The following is a 10852-nucleotide window of genomic DNA, read 5'->3' on the forward strand; positions in this document are numbered from 1 at the left end:
ATAGGTAAGCGCCTATCGAGGCTTATATAGGCTTACCTATTGAGTAGGCAAAACATGATTGATCAAAAACTCACATTCATACACAGGTCTTGGGAGGAGTAGAAGTTCGCATGCGTCGGTTGTTTTCACACGGTAACGTATCTCCGAAATGTGATCTTTGCGCATGTCTTTCGAGGTGTTGAAGATGCGCATGCGTCGGAGGTTATGTGCGGCGATGTAGATTTCAATAAAGTACAGCTGAAAGTCCAGCGTCCGTCCATATTTAACGCCTTTTCCTTGTGTGCGCGTACTTTGTGTTTCGCTGGTACCCTTTTTCAAGTTCATCATGCAGCAACCGGCCCAAGAGCTTGCGCTAATTCACTCTCACGTTATGCAAATGCCACGGGCGATTTATCTAACTCGCGCACTAGACAGAATATCGCGGCTGCACATCCCTATGTGTCACGAGGTGTGTAAGCAGTTGAACTTCGTCACCAAATGAATCTCCACATAAGTAGCACGTATTACTGTGCCACACATGCTCATCGAGTGTTTCTTTCTCTGCGAAAATAAATCCACCCTGCGTACACTCATATGGCGTTTTATCTCCGTGCTTCCTTTGTCGGTGACATATTTCGCAAACGAAAGCTTTATCACTACTGTGCCAGTAGAGTTTGAATGGTTTCCAGCATGTTTGACAGACACGGGGTTCTCCGTCTGTGTGAGTCTGCTGGTGTCTACGGAGACTCGCCAACCGCGTGAATGATTTAGGACATGTTTTGCAAATGTAGGGTTTCTCGCCTTTATGCGTGCGCATGTGGTTATCTAGATGACTAGACTGCCGGAACGATTGATCACATACTTTGCAAACGTAGGGTTTCTCACCTGTATGCGTGCGGATATGGTTACCTAGGTGGACAGACTGCCGGAACGATTTATCACATATATTGCAAACGTAGGGTTTCTCGCCTGTATGCGTGCGCATGTGGTTATCTAGATGACTAGACTGCCGGAACGATTGATCACATACTTTGCAAACGTAGGGTTTCTCACCTGTATGCGTGCGGATATGGTTACCTAGGTGGACAGACTGCCGGAACGATTTATCACATATATTGCAAACGTAGGGTTTCTCGCCTGTATGTGTGCGCATATGGTTATCTAGGTGGACAGACTGCCGGAACGATTTATCACAGATATTGCAAACGTAGGGTTTCTCGCCTGTATGCGTGCACATATGGTTATCTAGGTGGAGAGACTGCCGGAACGATTGATCACATATGAAAATGTAGGGTTTCATGCATGTATGTGTGCGGCAATGTGCAGCGAGATTAGCAGCCTGGCCGGACGATTTGCCACGAGATTCGTATTTGTGTGGTTTGCCTGTTCTATTCCGGCAATGTTTTACGAATTTCGAATCCTTGACAAAGGTTACATCGCTTGTTTTGCAAGTGGGGGCTGTATCACCCGTGCGTTCGTTGGCGTGCCCATGTAAGGCATCCTGTCCGCTCGAAACATTGCCACAGACACCGGACAACTCTTGCTCTTCCTTTCCTCCGCTTCCTGTAGAATTCCTGCAAGCAGACGGTCAATGGGGTTCAATATGGGTGACTCTCGTTACGGGACGACAAAAATACATTTTTGCCAATTGAGAGTTCGACAAACTAAATCGCGCCTTTGTACCAAGGCTATTTGCGCAATCTGAGCGCTAACTTGCAGGCAGAGGTCCAGACACGTGCCCTCGGAAGTGAGAAGTTTGGCACTGAAACAGGTCGTGTTGCCTGAGATAAAACACATTGGCTATTTTATAGGACCCTTTCTACGTGAGGAGGGGAAACATAATTGGAAATGCTTCAAAGGTGTACTATAGTACTCACGTTATCTCTGTCAAATGCAGGGGGGGGGGGGGGGGGGAGGGAGCTGACTCCTCGTCGGACATATGTCAATACACTCATATCAAATAGATATCGAATAATACAAAATATTTCAGAGTTTTCAAGCACAATGGCTAAAATCTGCTCCCGGAGAGTTTCATCATCATCATCATCATTTATTATTCCCTTAAGGGCCCCATGTGGGGTATTACATAAGGGGGAGGCAAAAGAATAATACAAACATCGAATGAATAGTCATGTACAAAGGAAAAAAGGCAACAACTGAAAATACGCTAAAAAGAACAGGTTTTTGCATAATGAGTTGCAAATATGGGTGGTTAGTGACTCGAAATTTCGAAGGGTTTCGCTCTACAACAATGGATTCCGGGAGCGAGTTACATTGTTCTATTGCAGAGGGAAGGAAGGATTTGTTAAAAGCGTTTGTAGAACCATGAAGGCGTTGGATACATAAAGAATTGAATAGACGATGTGATGAGCGAATGGGTGGAAATAAATGTGAGGAACGAAGGTCAGGAAAGTTATAGTACAATTTATGGAATAGGCAGAGTTGCGAAATTATGCGTCTTGATGCTAAAAGGGGTAGACCAATTGATAACTTTGAGTTAGTAACGCTGATAGTGTTGTCATAATTCGATAAGATAAAGCGGGAAGCACGATGTTGAGTAGCTTCTAAAGTGTCAATCAAGTACCTTTGATGTGGATTCCAAATTGTAGACGCGTATTGTAATTTGGTACGGATGAAAATTTCATATGCTAGTTTACGAATCGACGGAGGAGACAAGGATAGGGATCTTTTAATATAGTTAAGGGATCTTGAAGCATCGGCTGTTATTTGTTGGATGTGGTTCGACCAATTTAGTTTGTTAGTGCTGATAACGCCAAGATCGCGGCAACTGTTGACCTCAGATCCTTTAAAGATCCTATTGCAGAAATATACAACAACGCTTATGGCAATGTTCGTCAATGTAACATAAGACACCTGTATTTTTTTTCTCTTGATTTTTTGGCCACAAGATGTTTTGTGCGTTAATTTCATGAAGTTCGCATGCGAGGGGTTTTGGCATTGTTGGCGTGCCATCGTTGCTACCGCATAGGGCCAGAAATGCAAAAACAAACAAGTATAGCCAGAATAGGACACATGCAGAAGTGCCTCGTTTATGCGTTCTTTCCTGCCTGTTTTTTTTTTTCAAATTACTGCCCTATATGCACTGGATGAACAATGTTTGGTATATTGTTGTTGATATGCTATTTATTTGTTTGCTTTTGTATATGCTTGTGATTGTTCACGTGACTAATAGAATGTTGTGGAGTGCTTGGCCCGTATCTAGACCAGTTTACGTACCTAATTTTTACACTGTAAATATTTAATAATTAGGTAAATAAGTAAGTAAATAATTACAGGAACAGGAATACCTGGCCACAGCAGCATTTTCGGAGAACCGGTATAGGCTGAAGAAAAGAGGTATACAACGCCTTCCGTATGTATTCAAAATGATTGATGGTATTTGATTCAAGCATTCAAATTCCAGCAGCTGTATCAATCACAATTTTCATCTGGGTCGTCAACATGGAAAAAGTTTGAAATCACTAAGTTACAAAAAAAAGAAACAAAATGTGCTAAGTTACGTACACTAAAAAATATACCGCAGATATATTAGCAGCACCTCTTAGAGGATGCTAAGGGGACTGTCCTTTGTATCCATTTCCAGTTTGCGTGAAGTGTGTGTTCGCCTGGACATCCAAAGGATCTGCTCAGGAGATTTCAGAGCACTGTGTAAGACATCAATTTTGTGCGCTTCATATGTGTTAGTAAGTGCAGTTTAGAGAATCGTGGCGCTGTATTTTTGGCTTAATTGTTTCTGTATTTTTCTTAGGAATGTGTCACAAATCGAAAACGCAGCTCCTTCAGTTACAATATATTCAAATTTTTTTTAATGCCAGCAACTTCATTGTTGGCGCACTGTATTCTCGAGCAGTTTGATTTCTCATTTCCCATGCACTTCGATCCTGAGCTAAAGCTTCCTGTTTGCGCCAGTGCCATATTGTTTGAACTGCCGATGACGCTTGGCATTTCAGGCAACAACGCTTCCCTCCATCGCAAAAGTTCGTCAGTTCAACTATAATATAACCATAGCCAGCTTTCCGTGTCATCTGAGGGAGTTGATCCAACGAAAGGAATTCATACAAGAGTATGGCTTACCAAGCGTCATTTCCAAAAATGCCGGAAGGTTCCTCCATGCGCGCATAGCTTGTGCTGGCCACTGCATTGTAGACGCCGCCACTGCTGCTGTAAACCAGAAGTGTGGAATTTGTGCTTCCGGTTTCTGTGCTGTGTGTATGCCCTGAAAGCAGAGGTCCCGATTTACCATTGTGCGGCAACGAGGCTGGAGCATTCGTTGATAGGAACGCGCAGGAAGCAAGAGGAAACCCTGACAGCACTGCGGCCGTCTGAAGTGGTGCTCTGAGTTCAAGCAACAGAAGTGGGAAGCCACAACGTGATTCCAATAAAAAGACCCACATGTCTTTCGGGAGTGGTTCAATGCTAAATTCCTTCGTCTTTTCTGCCTAGAGTGGAACTTGGTTTTCATTGAAATGTCTGATTTTTGTTCTCTCGTTTCTTGTCATGCTTTGATAATGCTTGTGCTCTGTGGTAAGCGACTCAGCGTCAGACGCCGGTGCTGCACGTCATACAAGAAAATGAAATATGCAAATGCATGTATTCAATGATCGCTGCAAACTAGTTTGCTGCAGTTATTGAAAAATAAAGTGAACTTTCCATCTTTTACCTTTAAAATCGCTGGAACAAAATCGGGCTTACGGAAAAATCTGTTAACCCTGAAAAGTGCTGAATCATTCACGAAAGAGAAAATTGCCATTTGTTATGATGAAACCTGGAACCGTATGCTACAGCGAAACCTGAGCATCTTGAAAATTTTATGGGCGATTCTCATGTCAGCGCAGAGGCAAAGGTAACACTTTAACTTGAAATAGCGAGCTTTTGTTCTTCGATTACATTTACATTGACTTTAGGAGAGCAAGGTGATTAACGCGCCAGCGGATTCCAGGTGGCTTGGTTTTCAGAGGGTAAGGGCGGTTATACTCCGGGCTTGCAGGAGGAGCTTCGACTCAACTCTTATGTCGTCACAGTATATTGAATGAGCCAAATAATGTTTAGCAATAAAATGACTTAGGGAAAGCAAGAAAAGCCAGCGGCGATGCTGTTTAGCTTTGGTGGCACGGTAAAAGTCCTATGGTGATCAAAATAAATTTACAGTCCTCCACTACGGCGTGCCTCATAATCAGACTGTGGTTTCGACACGTAACAGACCACAATTCATTTATTCATGCTGTTTAAATGTGTCGTGGGCGATAGCAAACGTGAGCTTCCTCAATCTCCGTGAAGGGGAGTCCTGGTATACTAGCGGCGGAAAACATTCCCGCACCTACCGGAGACGGTCGATGGCGCACCAGCCGGGTGGCACTGCGTGTTCCATTCGTCAACACCGGTGGTCTCAGGAATTCTGCAACACAACACATGGTCTCATGAACACCGGTGCAACAGTGATTAAACGAAGATTGTAGCTGAAGCCAATGTTTCGACTAGGGTATACATCAGGAGAAGCTCCCTTGTGGAAACGTCTGCCTCTAAAATCCTTCAGGCACGCAGGCATATTGCACTGAAACAAAATGCCGCGAGCTTCGAGATTGGAATGAAAGATTTATTGTGCCAATATACACGCTGTCTTCGCGGAGGGGCGAAGCTATTACGTCTATAGTATATTAGAACAATAACAAAAGCAAGGCTAGTTGTATTTAGACAGTGTATACTCCAATAAATGCTCACTTATTTACTGAACACAACTTGTACCACGTGCCCAATCACACGCATAAAACGTAACCTAATGACCTGTAACATGCATGGCCGAAAGGTGGTGTGATGGGGAGGACGGGCAAAAGAGGCTATAGGTGCTCCCAAGGCAAACGTTCCCAGATGCCGCTTCCCTTAACACCTGGTTTCCAAAGCAGAGTACAGGGTAGCAGGAAGCTATTGGGTATTAATGCACAAGACTTTTCGGCCCGCCATCTCGTGGCCACACCTTCCCCCCCCCCCCCCCCCCACGCGCGGAAGCTCACGTGACTTCCGAAAGTCTGCCTGGGCCGCATATGTGCCGTGACAATTAGGATAGAACGTTGGTGGCGATGATGCAAGCAGGCCTCGAGAGTTCGTATCATAATGTTTCCCAGAATATCCCATCGAAAGAAATCTGGCACCACCGTCTATGCCAGTTTCCTGACAGGCATCGTGCTGCCATGGTAATGCCGAGATATGGGTGTCCGAGGCATGGTCTCTAAAGTGGCATGGCTCGAAACATGGTGGTGACTTGTAGGCACAAATTTATTAAAACGAAATATTCGTAAAATGTTTTCACTGACTGGCACAACACCTTCTGTTAAAGTTTACTCGCCTACAGTAGGTTAGCATACGCTAGCAAAATGTTGCACTGATTACGCAAATCATGTCCGTTCTCCAACTTCAGGGGCTTGCAGGCACCATATGCATTTCATATAATTGTATTCGAAGCAGAAGCCCTCATGACTGAATATAAAAACAATTGTAACAATAAAGAAAAAACAGTTCTTTACGTACGATTGCAGTGCTGGCCACTCGCACCCTCGATGTGTCCTGGCTCTGTGAGAGCGATGCCGGTCCTAAGTCTCCACATTCAGCTTTCCCATGCGTGCAACACTAAGGGGCAGTGGAGGAGATTTTCTACGTAATGTACCAAAAACCGACGTAGCTCCTGTATTTGCAAGCAATAGAGAACGCTATGTTATAGCGCCTACTGCGAATTGTGTCCCGCTAAGATAGTTCATTTACACAACACACGCATACGGGAGCACTAGCCAACGCAGGTGCTCTTAGGCTGTACATATTCCGTGGCTGTGTACCCGAAGGTATAAACTGTATGATTTATATCGGACAGTCGTGTCAAGACAGCGGCCTTTGCTGAAGGTGCACGGGAACCCTCTTTCCATTCGGTGAGCGAACCGCAGCAATGTGTACTGATTGACGTTTGCCGCAGGAAAGCCAAATAATATTCCTCGGCACGCAGCAATTAGCCAAGAATGTAACATTGGATATAGATCCCTAACCTGCAACTTAAGATGCTATTTGCAATGTTGCACCGGTGATCTCATAACCTCTCGAAACAACGCAGTGGCGCATGCTATTTAGCGATTCTTCATGCCGGAATCATGCGCACCAATCTATAGAAATCTTGGAAACAGAAGCTTCATTTGTCAACGCGTCCCGATCGACCTGCCAAGGCTAGTTCTGCCGCTCTATGGGAGGCTTATTTTTTCATTGCGATAGCAAGTATGGGGACTCTCCAGACGCAGTTGTGCCGCTGACGTCACCGTGATATTCCGTGTAAACTCCAAGGTGCATAACGCCATCTCCAGTCCCCGAACACTGTATGTGCGAGTGAAAGCGTGCGTGCATTTTACAGGCCACGCACGTCCTTGAAATCAGACCAACGCCTTCAGCGCCAGAATAATGGACGCGTAAGCCTTTGAGGAATTCTCGTACAGGGCACACCTGCGCAGTTTTATAATATTCGGCGAACATCCTCCGGAGTGCTAATGAGCGCTGTTTGACTGAGTGAATCAGTGAAACAATCGAGAACGCGTAGGCGAATGCGCAAGGGATTGCCCAGAGCAAGTGTCCTCCGTGAGGCTGTCCTTTTAGCATTTATTTCTTGCCCTCTCAGAGGAAAGAAGGAAGAAAGCGCGAGATGAGATCAAATTGGGTGGTCTGGGATAGCCAATGTGCGGCCTGTTTTTCACATTCATTGCAACTTGCCGTCTTATAGGTACAAGAGTCGCATGTACGGTGGATCTAGCGTTCGACCTACCACAGTTACATACCAAGCAAAGCGAGAACCGCCTCAATGACACGCGGAAGTACGGCAGGATACATTTAAATGAAATTGTATGACGAGATCATCAACTATAGGGAAGGGCTATTTACCACAAAAGAAATGTTGGATTAGGCAATAGATTCCTTGGCATTTTGATATATTTCATTTTGTCTATTGATTATGTATGCTGTAGTGTGGGAGTATGGATTAATTTCGACGGCTTGGCTTTCTACCTCCGTACCCACGCTACATTGTCTCGGTAAACTGAGACATCCTCTCTTTTATTTTATGCGCATTCTTTTAAATGAGCATCTTGCTGCTCATAATCTTGATATGTACCATAAGGGGGAGTGAGTAACCACGTAACCAACCTTAAAGTTTGCCTTGACGTGTCACAGGAGTGCAACATGCTGCCTAACCTTTTTTTTACTCTGTCCGTGTCGAGTCGCCGTCTTGCAACTATTAGGTATGCCAACCCAAACGCCACCGTCGGAATGCTCCAAAGTGCTGATGTAGTCGTAGTTCCAGGCATCAATGCTAGCACGCCACCGAAAAATGAGTACAAGCATAATTTTTCCATGGGGAGCCTTCCCTGTAGTCTTCGGCAGAGAGTTCGAGGGTTTGAATTGTCTCTATATTGATTACCTGTGATTTTTATGGCATGATTAGCGGCAGCGATGTGGCAGCGACGTGAAATAAGACGACACATTCTGTACAATTACAACGCGACCTTGAAACAGATCTAATGCTTTCGCCTTAAAAGTGTCCGATCACAGGTGCAATGCACAGCATGAGTGCAGCTGAAACGTGACGTCCTACTGCGATTTTTCACAAATGTTAAAAGGTACCGTAGAAATACTATGACTTTCCACTTCTTTATCGTTGTAGTGCAAAGTCACCCAAGCTTGCTCTATTAGAAACAGTTTGGAGCCCTGTAATCTAACTTTAAGTGGTAAAAGAACGCTCACATAAAAGCAGAAGTGGGCTCATCGACCAAACTACTCCGAGCGGCAAATGGGTCAGCTTGCGCGACAGCGCGTATTTTCTTTAATACGTATTGTTGGCGCTTAGCCAACACAGGTAAACGGACAAGCAATCCTGTTAAATGAACGTATGCCTTTTCCTCCCCCGGGCTTATGTTTTATAAAAATAAAGTGTTTTGCGGGAGCTATTCCCTTCGTGAGGCTTCAATTTTATGTGGCAAATTACAGTATTTTTGTGCACTTTGACGTGTCGTCAAGAAAGTACTATCGTGAGCAATATTAGCGAGACCAGAGGAGCACGTGTCAGATAGCCTCGAACCGTGCTATGGGCGATACGCGACGGCCGTCGTAGGGAAACAAAGTGGAACGGAGGACGCTGTTGTAATAACTGTTGCCACTCCCACCATTGGTCTCTTTATACAAACTGGAGAACTTCACACATCGCCAGAGCACATTGATGAAGCTGTTCGATATCGTGGTTACTGATAACTTTGTGTATCCAAGCGTGGCCAATAGCAGCACTTTCCCGACGCGTAAACGTTCTAGAGGTGCTTCCCTGAGAAATAAGCCTGTGCCTGTAACTCGTCACACGATGCGCTTCATAATATATGCATCAGGTCCTAGGGGTATACCCGAAAGTACGTTACACAAAACACACGAACGAGAGTCTAAGAGCTGCGCTCTAAAAATATCAAAAGCATGAAGAAAGATATTACCAGCTGTATGTGAGTGCGACACATAACCGTCTTAACGGCTGACGGCGGCCAGTCAACTGCCGTCTGCTATCGTTTTCAAAAAGAAATCAGGCGCAGCGGGATCGCCAACAGAGCAGGAGCGTCCTCCTGTCTCCCGTGTTTGGGACAGCGCCATGCTTGTATCACTGTAGTTTTGGTTTCGACGCTATTCGGCAGACGTTATTCTGTTCCCACTCATATTGTTCTCGATAGTACTCACCAATTTGGCATATCTAGTGAGGCAGTGCGCTTAAAACTAATAAATTCCTACATTTCTGGCGCCAGAACCGGGACCTGATCAAACGCATGTTACAGTGCGAACTGCATTTAGTCTTTTACTACCGGGGCTTGTGTAACGAGCACCTAAACACAGGTAAACATGAGTCTTTATACAATGCGCTTTCATCGAAATACGGCGGTCACATCCGGAATGGCACGCAGGACTTCGAGCTACAACACCCAGTACCGGATGTGGAGTGCAATGATCATACATAAGCGGAAAATATTTGGTTCGTTAAGTAAATTCCTTTATCGTTGTGATAGGTTTTATCCCGAGCGTGAAACATCTGTGTTTGCTCTGAACATGACAATACTTCCTCACCGCCCGTGTATCGACGCGTCTATGAGAAAGTGCCCGATTTAGAAGCTCAAGTTGGCCGTCAACAAAGACTGGGCATAGGTGGGAACATCTGTACAGATGTAAAAGCCTATTACCGGGTTCATGTCTAAGGATAACAATATTCAATGAAAAATTGAGAAGCGGTAAAAGCTCACGTTGTGTAGGCGCTCAAAGAAGACGAAGCGCCCTGGGTGTTTTCACGGCTTGAACTTATGGTTGCTTCGTCCGTGAAGCTGAACACAGGAGGCGTGTATTCGTTGCTTCTTTCGTCAGCCATGCCTGATGTTTCGACGGGAACGAACTGGCGTCTACTCAGGAATGCGCGATGTTGAATCTCCGCGCATGCGCACTCAATGCCTAATACAAACGCAAGCAATTACAGCTTTTCGAACTTCGGGATGTAGAATAAAGCGAGAGTGCATATCTGGGAAAAACGAGACGAAAGAGTGCGCCGCTAGCTTGACGCTAAAGTGGAATTTTTTGAATGCTAACGGAGGCACCGCTATAAAACTTGCTATCGTTCTGCCAAATCATCTAACCAAACTAACCCTCATTTAAAAAAAAAAGCGTTCATGTGACTACATCATTGCTCTTTTTCATGCTCTTATGAAAGTGAAATGCACAGTTGGCAGAGGAGAAATTGTTGCTCGTGTAAGGACTCATGAAATTGTAGGAAGTATACAAGTTTAGTTATCCCTAACAAGCTTATGGTTACTAGAAG

At 44.9% G+C, this 10852-nt stretch overlaps 2 protein-coding genes across 2 annotated transcripts; both read right to left on the minus strand.

Annotated features, from left to right (window-relative positions):
- Positions 1-389: 389 nt before the first annotated feature.
- LOC140214404 (uncharacterized) lies at positions 390-1221 on the minus strand. The gene has a single exon (XM_072285771.1). The coding sequence runs from the start codon at positions 1214-1216 to the stop codon at positions 407-409; it is 810 nt and encodes a 269-aa protein (XP_072141872.1). The 5' UTR covers positions 1217-1221; the 3' UTR covers positions 390-406.
- Positions 1221-10467, minus strand: LOC140214405 (uncharacterized). The gene is made up of 5 exons (XM_072285773.1): positions 10287-10467; positions 5322-5395; positions 4075-4216; positions 1324-1553; positions 1221-1237 (listed from the first exon to the last, which is right to left on the minus strand). Exons 1-5 carry the CDS (start codon positions 10406-10408, stop codon positions 1221-1223), a joined length of 585 nt encoding a protein of 194 aa, XP_072141874.1. The 5' UTR covers positions 10409-10467.
- Positions 10468-10852: the final 385 nt, after the last annotated feature.

This window comes from Dermacentor andersoni, unplaced genomic scaffold (assembly GCF_023375885.2).
Source record: "Dermacentor andersoni unplaced genomic scaffold, qqDerAnde1_hic_scaffold ctg00000033.1, whole genome shotgun sequence".
Classification (NCBI taxonomy): domain Eukaryota; kingdom Metazoa; phylum Arthropoda; class Arachnida; order Ixodida; family Ixodidae; genus Dermacentor; species Dermacentor andersoni.

Coding starts and splice junctions, on each gene's coding strand:
- LOC140214405 (XM_072285773.1), bottom strand. CDS start 10,408: ATGGCTGACGAAAGAAGCAACGAATACACGCCTCCTGTGTTCAGCTTC. Junction 4,217..5,321: donor TGCGCCATCGACCGTCTCCG/GTAGGTGCGGGA, acceptor CTCTGCTTTCAG/GGCATACACACAGCACAGAA. Junction 1,554..4,074: donor ATTTTTGGAAATGACGCTTG/GTAAGCCATACT, acceptor GTCTGCTTGCAG/GAATTCTACAGGAAGCGGAG.
- LOC140214404 (XM_072285771.1), bottom strand. CDS start 1,216: ATGTGCACGCATACAGGCGAGAAACCCTACGTTTGCAATATCTGTGAT.